At 41.1% G+C, this 23459-nt stretch overlaps 1 protein-coding gene across 2 annotated transcripts; it reads left to right on the top strand.

The window, feature by feature from the left end:
• The first annotated feature begins 1255 nt into the window (after positions 1 to 1255).
• On the top strand, positions 1256 to 16762 carry rb1cc1 (RB1-inducible coiled-coil 1). 2 transcript variants are annotated; one of them, XM_010885875.5, is made up of 23 exons: positions 1256 to 1702; positions 3145 to 3280; positions 3402 to 3528; positions 3725 to 3895; positions 4102 to 4304; positions 4676 to 5096; positions 5302 to 5472; positions 5873 to 6057; positions 6207 to 6393; positions 6499 to 6580; positions 6696 to 6760; positions 6871 to 6974; positions 9236 to 9368; positions 9457 to 11414; positions 11830 to 12022; positions 12402 to 12510; positions 12695 to 12998; positions 13601 to 13655; positions 13765 to 13812; positions 14794 to 14852; positions 15103 to 15230; positions 15572 to 15642; positions 15863 to 16762. In XM_010885875.5, the coding sequence occupies exons 2-23, from the start codon at positions 3210 to 3212 to the stop codon at positions 15938 to 15940; spliced, it is 4923 nt and encodes a 1640-aa protein (XP_010884177.1). In that variant the 5' UTR covers positions 1256 to 1702; positions 3145 to 3209; the 3' UTR covers positions 15941 to 16762. The 2 variants fall into 2 exon arrangements, with proteins under 2 accessions (XP_010884177.1, XP_010884169.1); XM_010885867.5 differs by having other exon boundaries at positions 15554 to 15642.
• Positions 16763 to 23459: the final 6697 nt, after the last annotated feature.

Genomic DNA, 23459 nt, shown 5'->3' with positions numbered 1-23459 from the left:
CTAAAGAAGCTGAGGGTAAAGGTGATGGACTGTCCAAGCATGTCTCCAGATCTAAACCCTATTGAGCATCTGTGGGGCATCCTCAAATGGAAAGGTGGAGGAGCGCAAGGTCCCTAACATCCACCACCTCTGTGATGTCGTCATGGAGGAGTGGAAGAGGACTCCAGTGGCAACCTGTGAAGCTCTGGTGAACTCCATGCCCAAGAAGGTTAAGGCAGTGCTGGAAAATAATGGTGGCCACACAAAATATTGACACTTTGGGCTCAATTTGGACATTTTCACTTAGGGGTGTACTCACTGTTGCCAGCGGTTTAGACATTAATGACTGTGGGTTGTTATTTTGTGGGGACAGCAAATCTACACTTGTTATACAAGCTGTACACTCACTACTTTACATTGTCGCAAAGTGTCATTTCTTCAATGTTGTCACATGAAAATACATAATCAAATATTTACAAAAATGTGAGGGGTGTACTCACTTCTGTGAGATACTGTATCTTTTTTTGCAAAGTGTATTAATAAAGTGAGACTTTAAAAATAAAATCAAAATACACTAGTTGGCTGTGGAAGTATGCATCATTTGTGGGGAATAACATGTTTACTGTTAATTGTTGGTTTTTTCTTCACTCAAGGGTTTTCATCTTGCGTGATTCAGTTAATTGACTTTTTATTATAAATATCTCAATATGTTCGTAACTACTTTCATTAACAAAACACATGCTAATTGTATAAATTGATTGTTTTGTCATGGTATTCTGGTAAAGAGCTTCAATTAATTTCCAAAATATTTTAGATAAATCAGTTATAACTATTGTTGTAATTTTTGTCATTGTTATTATTATATTCAGGCCATTTAAGAAACCAATGTCATACCACAGGGACTGGTTCCCAGTTCCTAATTTAATAGTAAAAACTGTACCATTTATTTTATGCTTTCTGCATGCATGTCTGCTTTCAAATACAATGTACTGTCTTTTTGAGGAAAATCATCTATCCCTACATACAATACCATGTTATTTCAGTTGGATGATAAATTTGGCGTGCTGACTAATTAATAAATGCACCTAAAGACACAATCCTATATTTTGACTTGTTGGAGTGTCAATTTCGTGCGGTAATTAACAAAGACACTAAAATACACAATCTTGTATTTTTACCTAACTGCCTCAAATGGGGCCCCTCCACGGTACCTTGCCAAACCACACCCCTTCTCATGTTGCAGCAAAACACAGCCATGACTTCTCCCAGAATACACCTCGCTGTGCAGTGACGACGAAGACAACAACAAAACACAGCTGCAGAATAGATAGGGTTTTAGCTTGCTAACGTTAGCTACTTGGAATAAACATTAGCTAGCTATCTTTTCTAACACAACCCCGGCCGAGGAAAAACAACAGTGACAAGCGAAATCATGAAAACGTCTAGCTAGCTATATGTCAAAAATAAATAGTTAGTAAAAAAGGAAATTTTATCACCAGCTGACATTATATTTTTAACGACACAGTAACAGTTCACCAACTAGCTAATCATCCCACATAGCTAGCTAGCTAACCTTAGCCAGCAACATTTTGGGCTATCTAGTCTTCTACAGCTAGCTAGCTGCTTTCTCTATGACATTTAAGCTAAAACCAGTTAGCCAGCTACCGTAGCTTGCTAGCTCGCCAAGACGGAGCATAGAATGGGAGTACAGTAACCAAAACAGGTAAGACGAATCCGTCTATATAGCAACAGCACGCTAGACTCTTCAGACCTTTACAAAGCAGAACAGTACTACGGACTACTGGTGTAAACTTTGAGAATTTAGTCATTCTAACTAGCTGTATTGCTAGCTCGCTACGAATAGTTTTATGTAGCTAATTACGGTATTACTGAGAAACTTGTTAGGACCGCCAACACTGAAACCTAAAAAACCCAACACTTTTAACCAACACGTATAATTAGCAGCTACTTCTTAGCTAACGTTACTTAATCAACCAGCTATTTATCAAATATCGAGATAGATTTTATGTGTAACGCTAAGCATATCATTCGTTGATTTCCTTCCTTTGTCCACCTCAATGTAGCTATTTACCTATGACATGATGTAATAACGTAAATGGTTACGATAGTAGGCGGTTAGCTTTCTAGTTAAAGCAACGCAAGCACAATGACCTAGGTAGCTACTACTGTAGTTAAAAACCTTTCTAACTACCGACCGGTCAAGGCCTTGTACTGGCGGTCTGAGAGGCATACGGACCCGTTTCAATTTTAGACACTACCGTATTTAGTTACTGTACACAAACGGAGTGTAGTTATTTAACGTTATGACTGCTGATTACTGCTATTGTCGGTCATTTCAAGTTTGGTACATATGTAGTAGTCACTGACCCAGGGCGTATTTGCCCAATGCTTTACTTTTTTGTTGGGCCGACTGAAACATATGACAACATATCATGATTGAAAGTCCCCAGCTAGCTTCCTAGCTAATTTGGATAGAGTATAACTGGCAGCCAGACATTACTTAGTTTGAAGGTGATATAGGCGTTCTCGTCTTGTTTACAATGTGAACAGCTAACGTTAGCAAGAGTGAAACGATGTTCGCTTTTGCTAGCTTGTTAGCTAGCTAATTTAATAGCCAACATGACTCAGCCAGTAGTAACTACTGTACAACTCTTCACTGCATTTAGGCATTTGTTCAAATTAAAATGTATCGTGATAATAAGTTGGGCAAAGGATATTTGCATAGCGTAATTTGGTACCCCAATGACTGCAGGGTCGACTTTACATGCTCCATCTTCATTTATCAGCTGATGTAAAATCTGTCCATATTTTATTTAAAACATCTAATGTAACTACTGTAGCTGCTTTAGTTTCCACGTGCACCATGCTTTTGAATTTGCAACTGAAAAACTCTCCTGTAGCTTTGTTTTGAATGAATGTTTCTGTACAACATATTAATTCCACTTCTTTTGTAGGAAGTATATATATTTTTAATTGATTTCATGTGATAAAAGGCTAGTGTGATTGTGGTTCATGTTCATGCCTCACACAATGATGGGCCCTAAATGGAGTGTCTGCTCTTAAAGTTAGCTTCTTTTTTTTTTTTAGATAATCCCTACTAAATGTAAATACTCACTGTAAATACTTTATCTTTTGTCCTCACAGGGTGTTGTTGTTGTATGACTAAATGATCAAAATAAAGGAGTGTGAAGATCGCTGGAGGATTAAACATGAAGTTGTATGTGTTCCAAGTCAACAATGGAAGCACTCTTACATTTGACACAGAGTTGGCTGTTCAAACGTAAGACCCATTTATTTGATCATTCAGATTATCTTTATTTGTTTTTTTATAATCTCAGTCGGAGATGGAATTTATACTGAAATCAAAATGTTCAATAAATATCATATATGCGTTCTTACAGAGTGTCGGACCTCAAACATGCCATCCAGGCAAAATACAAGATTGCAACCCAGCATCAAGTCCTGGTTGTCAATGGAGGGGAGTGTATGGTCGGAGAGAGGAGAGTCTGCAGCTATAGTGCTGGCACTGTAAGTTTCTGATAACTGTAATGGATGTTTTTAATGATGACTGTTCCATACAGAAGCTTTGACTTTAACATATCCTATGTTAGTTTTCGGATGCCACTATGCAAAGAGATGAAGAAAAATTTGATTTCAGATTGGTTTAGTTAGCTATATTGTACTATATATTGAAGTCCTGATATATTGTATTTTTGTTGCCCAGGACACCAACCCTATATTCCTGTTCAACAAAGAAATGATTTTGTGCGACCGGGCTCCAACTATCCCCAAAACCACCTTCTCTATCGAAAATGAGATGGAGCTGAAGGTGGAGGAGTCACTAATGATGCCAGCAGTCTTTCACACCGTTGCCTCAAGAACACAACTTGCTGTGGTAAATATTTTGATTTGTTTCTGGTCTAGTAATTTTTTTCTGGAATTACATTCAATGTTGCTTTGCCTTGTTTTACCAAGTTGTACACAAAAATCTGATATAAAGATGTGATGTTCTCAATATTCAAATAAAGACTGCTAATCAAATATATGATCGTTTTGGCAATTCTCGTGTGACTTCTTAATAGCTTTCTTATGTTTCTTCAGGAAATGTTTGAAGTTGCCAAGAAACTTTGCTCATTCTGTGAACGCTTGGTTCACGATGAACACCTCCAACATCAAGGCTGGGCTGCTATCATGGCAAACCTGGATGACTGCACCTTGTCATACCAGAAGCTGCTGTGGAAATTTGACACGGCATACATTAATTATCAACAAGACTTTGAGGATATCAAATTGAAATTGACAAAGTAAGTTGCTCTCTGTCTAAACATTACATTCATTGCAACTAAGGAGAGAGTGAAATTAATACATTTTGGATAAATTGGCCTGCACTGACAGACCTGGTTCAAATTCTATGAATTGAGTTTACATAAATATGTCTTGTAGTATCTATCTTATGTGCCTTGTTAGGTTGGAGATCTTTACAAGTGTGTGGCATAACAAATTGGCTTTTTGGGGGTGTTTTCATCTCATTACATTGATGAGTAATTATCTATTTTTCCTCAGTGCCACACTTTATTTTATTTATCAGTTTAAGGGTTTGTGCCACATTTGAGATGTATATAAACATGGACATTTCTATGGCCTTAAACTGACAGTTGAAATTTTATTTTTTTAGACTGGGGACAGCAGTCTCAGTAATGGCCAAAATCCCTCTGCTGGAGTGTCTGACTCGCCACAGCTATAGAGAATGCCTGGAGAAGTCCTGCTCGACTCCAGACAAGGACTCTGATGAGACGGAGGAGGAGAAGTCCACAGACTCAGTGCTCTGCCCCACCCCCACTGCCACCGAAACACAGAGGAGCTCCACCAAGCTACCTGTGTCGTTCAATGCGCCGGGGGCAGAATCTGGTGAAACCCAGGACGGCAGTGACATGAGAGACAGTAGTGTGCTGAGGGCCGCCCTGCAGGAGGCGGACTCTCCAGAGAGGGCCAACCAACCGTCATTCAACGTCACGCTGCTGGACTGGATCAATGTTCAAGACCGGCCCAATGACGTGGAGTCAGTCGTGAGGAAATGCTTTGACTCCATCAATAGGGTGAGTCCCTCTTGTCTGTCTACTCTTCCAATTGTTTCAGTCTCCATTTTGTCGGGAAAGAGGTTTTCGTCAGTGGCCTTGCCTTGACTCCGCAGTGCAGTTCTGTATTAACATTGTTTCTAAATTCATTTCTGGGTCTTAGTGATGAAGTGCAAAGAAATTCAGATAGAGGTAAAACTGAATAAATATGTCTCTTCTATTGCAGCTCGACCCACGGATCATTCAACCATTCTTGGCGGAGTGTCGTGACACAATCGCCAAACTGGATAATCAGAACATGAAAGCCATCAAAGGGCTTGAGGACAGGTTATACGCTCTAGACCAAATGATAGCAAGCTGTAAAAAGTTGGTCAACGAACAGAAGGAACTTGCTCAGGTAAGTAATAATGAATTTGGATTGAAAAAAATGGATATTATGGTTGATTAACATAGTGTTTCAAATATGCCTATTCATTCACATGACTATTAGATTAGTGAACGATAGCAGTACTGTGACTTGTTTCCTAGTATAGAAACACAAGGCCGGTCAAATGCTTTGGTTCTTTAAACCCCTTATGTATGTCAAATATGACGTGCTATATAACATTAGGACCATAATAAAGGAATTCTGCTTCATGTGTCCATCCCAAAATACTAATGAGTATTGCAAAACTGATACTGCGGCAATCCTAATGTTCCTTGGCAGAACTGTGTTAAGTGCACTTTATAATGCAATCCACCTTTAGCTGTAACCATTTAAATGAATCATAATCACCTGCAAATATATTGGCCACTAGGGATTTCTGGCCAATCAGAAGCGAGCTGAGAACCTGAAGGATACGTCAGTGCTACCTGACCTGTGTCTCAGTCATGCCAACCAACTGATGATCATGCTGACAAACCACAGGAAGCTGCTGGACATCAAACAAAAGTGCACCACTGCCAAACAGGAGCTTGCGAACAACCTACAAGTTCGTCTCAAGTAAGGCGCCTGTTCATTTCTTAATCCTGTCTTTTTCTTACTAGCAGAACAGACATTTATTTGCTTCCCCAGTGTTTTCATGTCTTTGGGTACAATATGAAGAAAAACTCAATCCATCCCTTTAAGCTAACATACCGGTTTGAATGTAGATGGTGCTGCTATGTGATGTTACACGCGGACCAGGACGGAGAGAAGCTCCAGGCCTTACTGAGGCTGCTGACGGAGCTGATGGAAAGGGTCCGGGTTGTGGATGCCCTCAGCACTGTGCCTCAGATGTACTGCCTGGCAGTGGTGGAGGTTGTCCGCAGGAAGATTTTCATAGGACACTACAGAGAGGTCAGTTCTCAGGAATATTGCATGACCCCTCTTCTATGCAATACAATATTTGTTAGAAATGTTTTATGTATTTTTATTACATTTTCTTTTTCTATCTCTGAACAGTGGGCTTGTGCACTTGTAAAGGATGGAAAACATCTCTATGAGACGGAGAAATATAAAAGGGAAACGTTTGGCAAGTTGTTCAGTAAGTTCCTTTTAAAAATACATATTTGAAGGTCTTATACAAGTATCCATTCTGAAATTAACATACATTAATTCCAACCAACAGCTGACATAATACTCTATGATCCTCTTTACAGGGAAGTCTTTTCTCCGAAATCGCTTATTTAGAGGACTTGACTCATGGCCCCCCACTTCATTTTGCGTAAGTTGTCAAAGTCAATTGTTGTGTTCTTTGAACATTCATTCCATTTTCAAAAAATATTATAATACAACCAATTTCTGTCTTGTTTTTTTGTCATTTTTATTGTAAAGACGCGAAAGCCCAGAAAGTTTGACTTTGAGCTTCCGGATATTTCTCTTGCTGACCTGCAGTACTTAAGGACTTGTTGTCCTGCAGAGGTGCAGCCTTTCCTCAGGTAGGCCATATGACCATACCTCATGTGCAAAGGAAATAAATAACCATGCATGTCTTATTGGGCCCGAACTACAAATGAAGGGGCGTTGCTAGATCCAAAAGTTATTCTTTCACTGTATGTCATTGTAGCATCAATAAAATGTTAAAATACAATGAGTCTGATGCAACATATTCGTTTTTAGCTTAACATTTAGCTTGCTTAACAATAGCGTAACTGGTATTTCTAACATTATAAGCACAGCTGTGCCGCCACGGTAGTAGGCTTTGCTGCTACACTGTTCTCAAGGCACACCGCACATGCAAGCCGGTTCATGTGACAGATTAACATAAATTTCCCTCCGTAAGTATCGTAACAATAAATATATCCAAGAAGTTTGAATTTGAAATTAAATAATTAATTTGACATTAAAGCATATATTCACAGCTTTTTTTTGTCTGCATTTGTATACATATTGTGTTCACCATTTAGAAATGACAACACTTTTTTTATATATAGGCTCTCAACAGTGTTGTGACAATTGGTTTGACAGGTGTGTCTGGTTAGTAATTTGTGTATTGTCACAGCTGTCAGTGTCTAGTCTTCAGTCGAGGCCTTGCATTTGCCTTTGATATCTGCTATGGGTGTCTTTCAACGTGAGGACCTAAAATGCATTCTGGGGTTTATGGCCACTGGTTGTAATAGATCTGCTGTCCAGCCAAAACGGGTCAATGAAAATGATGTGCTATGGTATGTTTGTGACAATTTGTGCCCCATGTTCTGAAAGCTACTCATTTTCGAACATAGAATTTCATGGCCAAATTAGGTATGGTGGCCAAGTGATTGTACTTAGGCAAATATAAACAACATATTGCAGCCATTGACAAAATGTGAGGTACATATTTTCTTATAAAAAGATGTCCCAGACTGCATTTTTAATGAAAGTCAACAAAACCATTATGCAAAAATTAAAGCAAATTATCAAAATCATAGCCTTTCCCATAGGGTTATTGAAAAAACACCAATTTTAAACAATTAAAATGGACTATTGAGCTTAACCATCTCTAACTTCCTGGTTTGTAAGCCAAGAAAGACCTCTGACGATTATGACAGAAGAATGCTTAAAAGGATGTATTCTTTTTAGTCTTAATCTGGACTCATACAAATCACCTACACTCAATGATCTGGACCCTTTTTTCTAAGTCTGCATATGTTAGGCCAGCCCATTTCACCTGTCTGTGAAACCTCTTATTACGAACAGCTTTAATCCTGCAGGATTGGAAAATGCTGCGCTAATTGCTATTTTCAGTGAGTGTGACAAGCTTGACCCTGACTGTTAAAGGCTTATTTCCCAGTCAGGTGGTTAACCCGCCATCTTGAGTTGTTCAGTCTGTGTTTAGTGCCAGCCATGTGTATATCTCAGGATTTGTGATGGTCCTAAATGGTGAAATATTTGTTTTAGACAAAACACATCACCCACCTTTAGTCTGAAGTGAAATTCAGGCATTAGCCAAGCTGCTTAGTATGTTCTTGATTCTTTTTTTTTATTGTTACACAAATAAACAGGCCTGACAGAGCATCATCAGAAAATACCCCGCATCTGGTGGGAGTCAAACTTCAGGCTGTTATTTCATGGAAAGGACATGCCACTAAATGCTAAACTAAATTTCGAATTTGAACACTGTCCCAAATTTTTTTTTTTCCCTGATACAGGGGGACTGTATAAGATGGATTCTCTTTTAAAAATAGGAAAACCAATAAGTAATCAAAATCCTTCAAATACAAGCTGTCCATTTTTAGTTAAACTCATAGTAAATCTATTAGATTTATGGAAGACAGTATACTTATGGAAGACAGTATATCTTTTCGATGTTTTCAAAGACTGGCTGTTAATACGACTAGGATTGTGTATTTGGCTACTGAAATAACAAAGTTGGTTTGAAAACCAACAGAACATGAGAGAAAAACATGGTTAATACTAAAAGTTTTATTTTGCTGGTATAAATATATATTTTAAAAAGGTGCATTTCTTGTTCAGCCCCATTACAGTTGTTCACTTATGAGCCTTTTAAGTCACTGTGAATATCCTAGACCCTTGTTGACAGATCAAAACATACAAATATTTTAGATAAAATTTAAAATATGATTTGGGACAGTTTAAATTCCAATTCAGGACAGCGATGTTGAATGCTTTGTCTTTTAGTTTCCTGTTGTTCTCTTTTGTGATATTCAGTAAAACCCTGGGAGACTGTTCCTTGCCTTAGTTCCGTGTTTCTTTTCCTCAGGGTTCCAACACTGTGTGACTTTGAGCCTTTGCACCAGCATGTGGAGATGCTTCAACAGTTGGTCCAAGCAGCACAAGCTGCTAGTGTGGATGAAATGTCTCAAACTATCACAGACTTACTGAGCGAACAAAGGGTAACAAATGACAACTAACTATACAATTACACATGATGATAATTACACATTCTCCCACTTATTCGCCTTTTCATTTCTGCACCTCTAGGTGTCGTGCAGCCAGAGTGCCCAGAGGTCCACGGCAGCTGTGACCCCGTTGACCCCGCGGTCGGACAGTACCTTGGGGACCACCTCTACCTCCTCCAAGACCCCTCCTTCTCTCAGTCTCCCGGCCCCTCCCTTCCAGCCCTTCACTGGTCCCCTCCCTGGCCCGGGTCCCACAGCCCTGGAGGATCTTTCTCCAGACAGCATTGATGCCCAAACCTTCGACTTTGAGACCATTGGCCACCCCAACATGGATCCTGTCCTGCATCAGGCTAGCTCTTTGGACCTGGACTCTCTGGCTGAAAGCCCGGAGTCAGACTTCATGTCGGCAGTCAACGAGTTTGTGATCGAAAACTCACCCACCCCCATCAGTGACCCCACCAGCCCAGAGATGATGGTGGAGTCGCTGTACTCGTCAGTCATCAATGCCATTGACAGCAAGCGCATGCATGACACCACTACCTTGGAGAGGGAGAACTCCAAAATGGCTGCTCTGAAACTAAGCATTGAGAAGTACCGCTCTGCTGCAGAAGAGTCCCAGACTAACCTGCGGTGTGTCAAGGATGACCTGTACCGCTTCAGAGGCCTGGTGCTGAAGGAGCAGCGAGACTTTGGCTTCTCCCTGAAGACCATGACCATTGAAGTACGGACCATGGTGGACGCCATTCGTAAGAGGGAAGAAGAGGAGCTTCGGGGACAGCACCAAGCCATGCTTCTTTCCCTGCAGCAGGACCACAAGAAGCAGCTTCAAGCCCTGACTGAGGAGAACCAGGTCAACCAGAACATTGTAAAAGACGTGCAGCGGGCCATTCTGGATCTTGAGGGGCTCCTCGAGCGCAAAGAGAAGGAGCTGACCCAGCTGGAGGCAGAGAGGGAGCGCTGGACTGAGTCGGAGAGCGCGCACATTCAGAAGGCCAGGGATCTGGAGCAGAAGCTCGTTGCTCAGGCCCAAGAGGTGCAAACCCTGGCTGCCTCCAGAGACACACTATCCAACCAGCTGGAGATACTTCACGTTGAGATTGAACACGGCCAGCAGAAGATCCGCCAGGAGCTGGAGGAGGCCGAGCAGTCCCACCTGCAGGAGCTGGAGGAGAGGATGAGGCAGCAGCACCAGGCTCAGCTAGATTCCCTGGCCCAGGAGAACCAGGTGGCGCTAGAGCGTGTTGCCACAGAGAATAAGTCAAAGCTGATGGAGGTCACCGACCTCCATGCTGCCATCCTGACAGAGCGGGACAGTCGGCTGAGGGACCTGGAGGCTCGGGTTGCCGAACTGGCTGACCTCCGCTGCAAGGTGGAGGTGGAGTTGGCCCTGAAGGAGTCTGAGATGGAGGAGCTGAGGTTGCTTTACGAGGAGGCCAAGCAGGGGCAGCAAGAAGCCGACATGGGGAGAGCCACAGTGGTGGCAGAGACACAGTCTCTCAGTGAACAGCTAGCCCTGGTCAGCAGGCAGCTGCTGGCTAAGAATGAGGAGTACCAGACGGGCTTGACTGAGCTCAGGACACTGATGCGCATGGAGAAGGATCAGTGCATCTCCGAGCTGGTGAACAGGCACGAGGAGGAGAGGAACCAGCTCCGCAGTGAGCTGACCACCCTGCAGCAGCAGGCCCAGGATGTCGAGAAGAGCCATAACCAACAGCTGCAGAACCTCCAACGAGACCTGGACCTGCGGATTGCAGCGCTGCGCAAAGATAAGGAGGAGCAACAGGGGAGTTTTGAGGAGCAGGAGCAACACTTGAGGACAGTTATCTGTGATTTGCAGGCGGAAAATGACTTGCTTGCCAAAAGATTAGAGCAGGACACACAAGAAGCCCGGGAAAGTTTGCAGATGGAAGAGGCCTCGAATGCTGCTCTACCAGCTGCCTTTAAAAACTTAGAGCAGCAAAAGGAGGAGATGGAGATAAGACTGTTAGACAAAATTAGACTACTTGAAAATGAACTTCAGAAAAGACAATCCTCTGAAAGGTAAGAGATTCATGCATGTCCTGCTGCTTCAGGACAGCAGATAACGGATTTCTATTTAACATTATATCAGCCAAGGGAACTATTCATCGAGATATAACGACTTAATCAGCAAACGAATCGCGATAAATGTTTCGGTCGATCACATGATGCTTACGCAAGTGAGCTTTAGTATATACTTAAAGAGGCATTTGTTTTGTTTTACACAATTCTGCTCGGGGGTTAGGTGACCTGGTGTGTTCTTCAAGCTGTTCCAAGACTTACCTAAGGTGTTTCAGGGAACATAAAATTGTCTGTACTGAGAATTGCTGTGGAACCTTATCTAAAGTGTGAGGAGCGTTTAATTGAACCAGTGACGTGTGGTCTGTGTAGCAGTCTATACCTTATATGTCCTCCTTCCTCCGTTTGTGCCCCTCAGTGAGGCAGGGTTGTCGGTGGTGCGGGTGGAGATTCCGGGGTCTGAGGCGGCGGCTCCTCTCTCCCTGGACTCTGCCTTGCAGGAGCGCCTGCAGCAGGAGACCGCCTCCCTGCGCACCCAGCTGGACCTCCTGGAGAGGAGAAAGAACGAAGAGATGCAGAACCTCAAGACCTCGCTCATTGCAGAACAACAAGTCAGTGTTGCACTTCTTCCCCACACCTCGTCGGGCAATCGTTCTGACGTTTATGACCGCCGTGCATCTATTAATATCACTCAAACCTTCAGCTTTGGCTAGATTTTGTTGTGGTTGCTTTTTTGTGTTTGTCTCCACGTGGGTGTGCGTGTTAATATTGAGTATGCTGCCAGCTGAAAATCGAAATGGCCCCCTAGCTTAACATCTTGATAAAGTGCTTGATTGTAGTCTGTTGGTCTGGACCATGACTCAATCCCCAGTTGTGTCAGTGAGTAGATCACATTTGTGGTCGTTTTTTCTCCTCTGGGACTGACTCACTGGGTTCCTGCTGCCGCCCTTCCTGGGAGGTGACTTCATTTTGTCCCTCCCCCCCCCCCAGACTAACTTCAACACTGTTCTCACGAGAGAGAAGCTGAAGAAGGAGCAGATCATCAACGAACTGACAGAGGAGCTAAAGAAGGTTACCCAGCAACAGGAGAAGGACAAAGGTAGAGGAAAGACAGCTGGGACAATGAGATTGGAATGATTCCTGCCTTTTACCACTTAACGGTGGAGTTAGATAGCGTATTCTATGTTGTTAAAGGTTGGAGTTGTTCGTTCTGCCCCTTTTATATTGCTGCCGATTGTATTTCAATTAACTGAGTTCATGCATGCCGGCCACTCTCCCTTCAGGTCTGATAGAGACTCTGTCTGAGGACCGAGCCATCGTCATGCAGGAGAAGAAGCAGCTGGAGGAGGAGCTGAACCGACTGCGCAGCACCGCCCTGGTGTCCTCGGCCTACTACAGCCCCAACCCGTTAGCACTGGAGCCCCCTGGGGCCACTGTTAGACTGGGGCCTGGAACTGAAATAGAGGCTGGGGCTGGCGCCTGCTCCTCGGAGCCCTTTCCTGACCCAGACCGGCTGGCCTCTGTGGCCGCCATCAGAGAAGACGACAGGGTTGACACCGCTGTGGAGGCCAGCATGGTGACTGTGCAGTAAGCATCCCCCAAACAGATACACTCCAATAAATAGGACTTTAACATGACCCGTTGCTATACGTCGATCATTTCCAATGAATAGGCCAAGCTTGGATATAGATATAGATAGATATAGATATACTTGGCCAAATATGTCTAATGGTGCCTGGTTAAACTTGTCAGATGCTATAGTATGGAGATGTGTTAGTTGAACTGAGGACAGCGAGGCCTTTGCAGGTCCTGCTTAATGGATAATGAGGATAAAGCTTTATCATTTATTAATAGACGTTATTAACTGTTAAAGAATAATGTTGAAGATTGCGTGTCAGTTTTAATGTTTTAAATATGAAGGAAGTTGAGTTATTGAGATAGCCAGGAATGGATGGATGAACTGAGGACAGAGAGCGAGGGAGGCTAGAATTTGGAAATGTAAGTTGTGGATTTCTTTTTAACTGTCAACTGCAATTATGCCGGCGTGCAGTAGTCATTATTATCTCAAACCAAGTCAATGTAAATGAATATTCATACTTTTTAAATCTTCCCCTTTTATAGTGTTGCTTTGTATGGCTATCAGATGTTTTCTGGTGTGATCATCTTTTGGTATTTTTTCTGTTGATCAGCGATAACATCCTGATGATGTCGGAGGAGAAACAGAGAATCCTGTTACTTGAGAGGGTGAGTGGACTTTTCAGTGACGTCTACTCAATGGAACCTGAACGGGTTGGCTTTGGATGCTTCAAGAATTGGATATGTCTTCATTATTGCTTTTACTGTCATATTTCAGACCTTACATATGAAGGAAGAAGAAAACAAGCGCCTCAGTCAAAGACTGGTATGTTTTATTACCTTTTCTACTTCATTAGAAAATAATAAAATGTTAGTTTTTTAAATAAATCGTAATTTTTTTAGATCAATAATTCTAGGGTGCTAACATTATTTTTATCATGAAAAGTCTTAAATGAGAAGGAGCATTGGGAATTCAAATCAGTCGGTTAATTAGGAAGCAATAAAGCTTGATGGGTGTTGTATATGGCCAATATACCATGGCTCAGAGCTGTTCTTGGCTACTTATCACAAACCCTGTGTATGTACTCATACACTGGTACCCAGTGCAATTCAATCTGTAAAAAGTGATGTGATATCATACCTGTGGTATCACATCACATTTTACTGCTACAGTTGTGCTCAGGGTTTTGTGGTTTATTGTCAATATAACATGGCATAGCGTTGTGTCCATGTACTCCACAATGTTTTATGGCTAAGCACAGCTCTTAGTCCTGTTATATTGGCCATATACCACACCCACTCATGCCTTATTGCTTCCTTATGCCACGGCTTTAAACCAATCAGCATTTAGGGTTTGAACCACCTGGGTTATAATTATGCATATTGCCATATAATACATTTAGCTTTACAACAGTCGTTGTCACTGCGCCCCAGTCTATTGTACCTCACCTCCACTAGAGGGCAATAGCATCAAAGTTTCGATCTCTTTCCAGCAGACCTAGGATCTTTCTGAGCCGTACAGTTACTTGCTGTCGAAAAGCCCATTGATACATTGGAATTAATACGGTCACTCAGGCAGTACAACATGTTGCCACACTAAAGCACACATATCTCAAAGATTAGCATAACAACACATGCCAATACATGTGCCTCAGAAAATACATTATATGCCACTCAACATGGTAGTATTGACAGCTGCCTTGCACATATCGGTCAGACCAGGAAAGCTTCTATGACCAGTAGTGTCAAAACGATCACCCAGTCACTCTTAACCAACCTTTACCTTTCTGTCCCCCTTTCTTTGTAGATGTCTCAAAGCATGTCCTCAGTATCGTCACGGCATTCAGAGAAAATTGCCATCAGAGAGTAAGCATGTGAAGATTGCCACATAAGTGCTGATGTATAGACTGTATAGACACCAGCTCACCTTATCTCCTTTTAGAAGAAATCAAATGATTTTCTCCAGCATATCTCTGCTTTTCAGAAGCATTAACAACAAAGTATTTTATTTCTATCTTTTATTTCATATTTATCTCCTAATAACCGGTTCAACCGTTTGATGTTTAGAGAATCTAGCGGCATTCTGTGTCAAGGTTGAACCCTGTGTCCTTTTCAGTTTCCAGGTTGGCGACTTGGTTCTGATTATCCTGGACGAAAGGCATGACAACTATGTGCTGTTCACCGTGGGTCCTACCCTGTACTTCCTTCACTCAGAGTCCCTCACGGCACTTGACCTCAAACCAGGTCAGAGTAGAACAATACTCTAATACCAGAAATGCCTCGCTACTTCATACTAATACTTGATATGCACTGATTAGTTATTAAGTTATAATATACACATTTATGGCCAACATAACATTTGTTTCCTGCGCATGAAGTATACAGTATAAATTATATCCAAAGTGATTATGTAATGTAAATCAATTCTTTCCAAACACGCGAGGCGGAGGCTCTTGATAGACAAAATCTTGTTGAATTTATTTGGAAAGATGAGTGATTTTGTGTAACCCGTGTCAGAGTTGTTTCTGTGTACTGAGCATTGGTTTCATTGTGTCGATCACTGACAGATCCTATGTTTACTTCAGCATCAGGAGCCTCCAGGCGGCCGTGGGTTCTTGGAAAAGTGATGGAAAAGGAATATTGCCAGGCAAAAAAGGTAATGTACAGTAGGATTTAGATAGTCCTAACATTTATGTAATCGATTTCTTTTACATTAGCAAGATGCTCTTATTCAGAGCGAGTTAACAGTTAATTTGAATAGCAATTTGATGATCTAGTTTCATAGCACACTGACTTTTCATAACCATATGGTCATTGCAGGTAAAATTAATTATTAATAAAATCATAAATTGTTGTGAATATTTCCACTCCCTTAGGCTCAAAACCGGTTCAAAGTTCCTTTGGGTACCAAGTTCTACAGAGTCAAAGCTGTTCCATGGAACAAGAAAGTATAATATAGCCAAGTTATGAGCTAAAATGTATGTTTATATTGCATAAAGTTTTAAATAGTCTCACTTCATACATAATTCATAAATCAACTTGAAAAGACGGAAGGTCATAATAATTGCTATTATTTTGGCTTTCAGTTAAGCATCCCATCCACCCTCTTTTTAATCCAGAATATTTGTTATTGTGGACCAAATGCTATTTCTTTATTAGGGCATGGCCCTAAACACTGTGGCAGAAAGCCATTAATACCTGTGCGTAAACTGAACAAAAAGTATTTGGATGTTTATATATTTAGTTCTCATTCATTATCAGCATTTGTCCTCATTGTGGAAAATACTGTATCATTATCAACAACATAATTGAAATGAAAATATACATTTATTGTAAATGTTTATGGAGGAATGTTCATGGCATGCATATTGATATATTTTCTTTGATTTGACTTATCCAGATAAATGTTGTAGTGGGAAATGTAGTTAATGCTGTTTGTTACTCTGTTAATACTGAAATGTACATTTTGGCCAACTGACAGAAGAGGCCCTCATTGCAATCCTTGAAAATGCACTTTCAAAAAAAACATTGCTTTTTGTTTATTCAAAAGGGAAGGAATTGTGCTGTAAAATAAAATAAGTACAGAAAAAAGATCTATAACAGCACAAAACTTCCCGCTATCATAGAATATTGAAATGTAGAAAGGACTACTTTGTTTGTGACTGTGTTTCATTATTGGATGACATTGTACATTACCCATCATTTAAATCACATGTAACAATAAATTACTGTATTGTTAAAGAATTTAGAGTTTTGAAACAATAAAGGATTGATCCCAAAAAAACGTTATTTCTATGTAATGATATACGACCGAAAAATCTTTGGTTTAGAAAATATACAAACAACATGGCACGTATAGACCATTGTTTGACTTTTACCAACCTAATGTTTAACAACACACCTCAGAATGAAGCATTATTAGAGATTGCTATTTATTATACCTCAATGACCTGCATATGATTACTGCAGTGGAAACTCATCTATGTAAATCGTGTCAGTGAGCTGAGCCTGCATTTGGAATGCTTCTAAGGAAGGACATAGGAAAAAAAATACAACTCTTCAGTTAAAGGACAAGCAAGTCATTCATTATCCTCACTGACCACCTGCCTCTTTTAAAACCAGGCTTGTTGGCTCTTCAGGAAATATAGTAGGCCAATATTAATGTTCACTATCTCAGAACATTTAATTAGATATGTTCATTGTACTACACCAAAAACATTGATTGTTGAGAGACCAAAGAAAAAAAAAGGCCCTTTATTGCCATCAATTTATTTTAATGGCATGGTGTATTTCCCCTCTGTATGACCAATTGAAAAATTACAAATGGGCAAAGAAAATGTGTAACGTTTTGATAATAGCAGTTGTTTTTTTCAGAAATCAGTGGTTTTGAAATCCGTAAGTTCGCGCACGCTATAAAGAAATGAAATTCTCATTTGATTTAGAATTTCTGCTTTTGTGGAAAGCATTAGCTAATGTGGCAGTAGTGTTGGCATGCTATGGCAGGAAACAGACTTCAAAAAGGCTTCAAATCGGGACCCAAGAACGGTGCGGGCCTCATGGAGAAGGAAGCGCACCAACATCACTTTCCCAGATCACAGCAGGGAGCATTGCAGCTCTGCAGTGTGAGCGCTCACTAACCATGTGGGTCTAGGGGTGTTTTACAATGTTTAGCTCTATTTTCTCCATTAAGCATAAGCCTGTTGTCACATTTGGATGGCTTCTTCATAAATTGATGGTGTGATTCCTACAATGTTTTCGGGCCGGGCCTGAATGAAAAAATATGCGACACAACACACAGCATTGGATAATACCGAGGTGGCCTGGCACCCAGCAACCATGTGCACTGGACAGGCTCTTAGCGAAAATGTTTACAACCCCCCTCTGAGCTGGGGGCTGCTGGGAGTCACTCATCATTCAGTCTAAATGGGATTTTAGCATTGCCATGTTAACTACAGTCAGTGGCTTAGGAGTGTATTCAAACTAGTTCCATTAGTATCAGTTCAAGATTTCCCGTAAATGTGTCTCTAGTCATCAATTAAAATATCACCCCAAATAGGTCTATCCATTATTCACGGCCGTCGGTCTTATGCTGCTCTGTGTCCATCAGAATAGAGCTATACTAGACAAAATGTTCCACAACTTGTAAATAGTTGTGCATGATGTACAAGGTACTTGCAGTAGGTAGTAGGGCAGAAAATGCTGTCGATGTGTGAATACACAGATTGTTCTATGTGTGTGAAGAAACGTCTGAAGCCTGTTAGGAGACAGTTGCTATGAAGTCAACGAAAACAGTAGGAATGAAAATAAAATGCAGGAGCAGCGAGTTATTTTTAAATACAACTGCAGTATATGTACAAGCTGTTTTTTTGTTTTTAAAAACATTTTAAAAACATTATATTTGAGATTGGAATGCTAAATGCATCACATCTGGTGTTGACTGTGGAAAACGTAGTGATAACATGTCATGTGGAATTGGTCTCTAACACCATCAGTGCAACAAGTTGAAAACGTGAAGGACCTTGTCTTGACTCTGCTCATGTATGAAACAACAACCACAATAAGCCTCAAAGATACTCAAAGCTATAAAATGGAGGTAATATCTACCCCTACTTTGAAATGGCATATTCTAAGGATTTTTTTAGGATTGTATTTACTTGTCATCTGATGCTATAGAAACAGTCAATATTGTAGAGTTAAAGTGACATATCAAAAAGATGAATTGAAAGAGAAGATGCACAAAGAATGTTATATTTGGACTATTAGATAGTGCCCTTTGTTAGTCGTATTTCAAGATCGTACATAAGTTGAATTAGATTTCCTCACATCTTTGGCACTATACAGTAAATAGCAGAGCTGCAAATAAACAAGTATTATTCACAGAGTAAATATATGCATGACCTCAAAATGGTGGATAAATGAAAATGACTGGGAATGCATTAAAGCAATTTTTTTAAATCTAAATTAAACATGTCTGGGAAGAGAAACCAGTGGCATCTAGAAGGCTGAACTTCAAACCAAGGAGTAAATAGACATAATGCCATCATTTTCCCCTATTCATGCTATAAGAATGGGGTTAGCGAAAGAGATTAGGTTATATATTGGCTGTCAGAGACAGAACAGACCAAGCAGAGAAGTTCACCTAAACAGAATGATGATCAAACAGACATGTCTCCTATCTTCTCCTTTTTGTCCCTTCTTTCACTTGACTACAGGCACAGACCCAGGCGGGCAGCTTTAACGCCTGATGAAATGAGGGAGAAATATGAGGAGGTAAGCAGCAATATATTTTACACCCACCACGTGCTGAAAAAACATGTCACTCTTAGTTACACATTCACATACGTTTTTAATTTAACATGGCTATTTACTGGGTTCTTATTGGAATTTGTCATGAAGGCATAGTTTTGTAGATAATAACTACAGCGGAGAAATGTCACCATAGTAAACCAAAGGCTTTGGGGCTCCTGCACTTGTTATTATGGCAAAGTTTGGTAAGTAATGTGTTGTAAACAAGATTGTTTTCTTATCCCAAATTATAAGTAAATGCATTTGAAGTGCTTCTCAAATAATTTTCACATACAGTTCAGAGTTGTATGTAATCCTCTCAAATGTAGAGTGAACTATTCCATTTGCAAATGAGAATAATTATTCAAATACCACACATAACTGTAAATCCCATTGATTTCAGTGCATGACATGGTTTTTCCATTTCCCTCTCCAAAACAAAACAGCAAAGAAGCCAGTAAACATAAAAAAAAGCTATTGTTTTATTGGGGTAATCTGGCTGCTTAGTAACTGACAAGTAAAAAAATCTACACAAATAGTTTTGGAGTGTCTGAAAATAGACAGTGATTTAAACTGTAACTAACAGCCATGCATTTTCCAGCTGCAGTGGCAGTGTTGAGGAAATGACACCAGCTTTGATGGGTTGTATAGCTTTTGAGATGAGCCTCTTTATGCTGCTTGCAGTTCCATTATGGCTTTGTTCGAAAGCTTGTTTACCTGCTGATAACATACACTGGTGGATTCAGGAGCACCGATCCAAAATCTGCTGCCAAAGTCACTCAAGTCTCATTGTACCGCAGGAGGAGAAGAATGAAATGTTTACGCGGAGGGGAATGCAAAATGCTAAATGTGAAATCTAACTATAGGACCAATACGGGATCAGGAAAACTTTGCCAAGGTTTTATTTTTAGCCCAAGTAGCAGGTCTAGCTTTCTCGAAAACGGTAAATTTTCTTTAGCCTGTGTGCTCTATGGCAAGGTTTGCCCTCTATATAGTGTGGTTAAAATCTTTTTTACAAAATGAAAATCCAAAAAGCACACTTATTGATATTTTGGATTCAGTTTCTATTATGAAATGTAATTAAATCAAGGATTCATCCAAACATCTGAACAAATTCATGCATCTAATTTGGTATGTAGGTGTTTCATTTTAGAGTGGAAGCTATGTTTGCAGATCAAAGGCATCCTTTTACTTTGTATATATTATCACACCGGCCTGCAAGACCAGAGCCTCTCTGAGCCATGGCCCCGACATTGGGCCCCCCACATAGTCACAGCCAGGTCCCCAGGGGGCCAGCAGGGCCCCCAGACCACCATCCATGGGGGCCAGGTGACCCTGTCTGTGGGGTTAGAAGGAAACACTACAGTGGGATGGGCAGAAAGGCTGAGGAACCACTGAGTGTGAGTGTGCGAGGCTGGTGATGGCAGCTGTCAGTGGTTTGGAAGGAGAGGCCAGACAGATTGTGTGTTCTGTTGGTGCAGCCAGTTCGCCACCTGGCAGGCTTTTCCTTGTTAGAACTTCTTGCTGTTTCTGTTCTCGTCGTCAGAGAGATGTTTTTTTCCCTCTCTACTCATTTGCGTTTATATCCAGGGGGGTAGATTTGGGATTTGTCTACTGGTTTAAAATGCTTTTGTATGATGTTATGGAAGATATGCCCCCAAAATTCTAGACCAAGTAGGTAGGCTAATCAATGGCACCATGTCAAATCTAAAGCTACAGAAATCCCATTGATTCTTACAATTATCCATTATAGCTGATTATGACAGGAAATAATCAGTTTGATCATTTTAATATTGTCCTTGTCATGATATGTTAAGAGGCATTTATTACCATTAATTAACGAACATGTGCAATAATGATTAATTCAAGTTATCAGTCACCTCTCCCTCTCCAGGCATCTGATTGACAAGACAAAGTATAACACTTTTTTTTTTTAAAGCTAACAGCCTGATGCACCCCTTATTAGTTAGTCATTCCCACATGTACTCTATCACACCCGGAATCTAGCAGTCACTTCACAATTTCCTCCTATAATGCATATGTGCCTCTCACCACCACTCACTTCACAACAGCCACTGCTATCTCACAATTTGACGCAGAGGGATGTTATTCAGTTCCAGTTTTAATCTCATAACAACAAGCCTGAAGCTGGAAGTCCTCAATCATTTTCAAGGTTTTAAAATCATGATGTACCCCCCCAGACAACCATGGTATGATGTCCAAACTGGATGTATTGTAGACTGGAAATATCATGTACCCTCCCAGACATCCATGGTATGATGTCCGAACTGGATGTATTGTAGACTGGAAATATCATGCACCCTCCCAGACATCCACGGTATGATGTCCAAACTGAATGTGTTGTGGACTGGAAAAACCAGGCCTATATACACCCTGTTGACAGTTTTTGTTAGGTACACCCCCATAGTATCGGGTCACATAACACTTTGCTTCCCCAACATACTGAATTCTTCAGGGCAAGGATTCTACGAAGTGTCAAAAACGTTCCGCAGGGATGTTGGTCCATGCTGATGATGTGATGGCATGGCGTTGGTGTGACAGTGTATTTACATTGAACAAGGGTATCCTGCGAACAGCCCGTTTAATTTCATCCTAAGATGGTCTGTGTCATGGGGGTCTGGGGACTGAACAGTCCTTTTAAGTGAACTGAACTTGCTGTCATGTTCCTGGAGCCATCCAATGAAAATATCTGCTTTGTGACATCACTCGCTATCCTTCTGGAAGTATCCTTGTGACCAATGGTAAGCTGTTGCTATGCAGGGACACACCTGGTCAGCAACCATTTCAGCAACCATGTCAAAAGTTACTCATTTGAAATCAGGTCCAAATATGCTGGTTTTGCCAAATCCTGACTCTGCTATCTGAAGGATGCAGTGAGGAAACAAGATTCATCTGACTTAGCAATATCTTCTCAGTTGTCCAGTGTTGATTACCTGCCCACTGAAGCCCATTTTTCTGGAATTTAATGGAACCCGGTTTGGTCATCCGAGGCAGTATCCCATCCCATATTATTTTAGTCAACAAGGTCTAACCAGAAGTTTTAATATCTTCCAAACTGGAGAGGTATGAGGTGCTTCCACATTGGGCACCTGGGTAGCAATTAGGATTAACTGTCTTTCTCCACAAACACAATGGCAGATTTTTCTCCTTCTACGGCTCGAGGACACAATCTAAAAACCTTTCGATTGCTGGTCAGATACTGTAACTACTTTGATTTGCTACTGGAACAAGCATGCTTGGGAGTGATGATCATACAATGCTCAAAGTCGCTTAGGCCCAATAGTTTTGCTCATTGGTTTGGCCTTGCCTAGTTGCATCAATTCAGATATAAGACTGAAAGTGTCAGAGAGTCAAATATGAAAACTTGTCCTCTGAAAGCACATCTTGCTAAGCCATTCTGCTTCTTATCACACTCCTTGCTCAACCAGAACATTTTAAACCAACACACACACACAAACACACCCAAACATGCGCGCACACACACACTGGAGGGGAATGCATTCCATGTCCAACAACCATGACTGAGCTTGCAGTTGTCTGACTAACCACAAGAAGTCACTAGAGCGACATGAGACCAGACAGACATATTCAACCATCCACCTTTGGTCACTGTCGGTATGCTGTGGCCAGGTTTCACGTACCATGCCGCAGGTGCGCTGCATGGCAGTAAATTATGCCATTTGGGGTGCCAAAGAGTTCATCCTAATTGCTCCCCAGATCGTTGCTGTAAATGAGAATGTGTTCTCAGCCAACTTATAGTACCTGTTGAATTAGAGAAAAAACATCAGCGAAAAAAAGTTTCAATAACGGCACACCTTTAAGGGTGTCTCCATATCTCCATGTTACAGCGCTTGCATAGGGAAGACAGAAGACAGAAGACAGACGACGCAGGCTATATAGCATGCTCTAAACACCGATATGTAAAATAGGACAAAGTGTAGTTCAGGGTTTGGGATTGTAGTTCACATAGGCACTTTCTGAATACCCTATGTATGTAAGGTTATTGATAGCATGATAGGGTACTGCACAGGAAACGCACCTGATATTTGTTCTAGACAATGACTGTGCCTGTTTTAGCAGCATGAACCCTGCCGCGTTGGACAGACTGTTATTGGAGGACTGTTGTGATGGAATGGGCATCATTTGCATCATTGAACAGTGGCCAAG

The sequence above is a fragment of the Esox lucius genome, chromosome 3 (genome assembly GCF_011004845.1).
Source record: "Esox lucius isolate fEsoLuc1 chromosome 3, fEsoLuc1.pri, whole genome shotgun sequence".
Classification (NCBI taxonomy): domain Eukaryota; kingdom Metazoa; phylum Chordata; class Actinopteri; order Esociformes; family Esocidae; genus Esox; species Esox lucius.
This window is presented reverse-complemented; position numbering and strand designations above follow the sequence as displayed.

Coding starts and splice junctions, on each gene's coding strand:
- rb1cc1 (XM_010885867.5), top strand. CDS start 3,210: ATGAAGTTGTATGTGTTCCAAGTCAACAATGGAAGCACTCTTACATTT. Junction 6,394..6,498: donor TCATAGGACACTACAGAGAG/GTCAGTTCTCAG, acceptor ATCTCTGAACAG/TGGGCTTGTGCACTTGTAAA. Junction 6,581..6,695: donor AACGTTTGGCAAGTTGTTCA/GTAAGTTCCTTT, acceptor TCCTCTTTACAG/GGAAGTCTTTTCTCCGAAAT.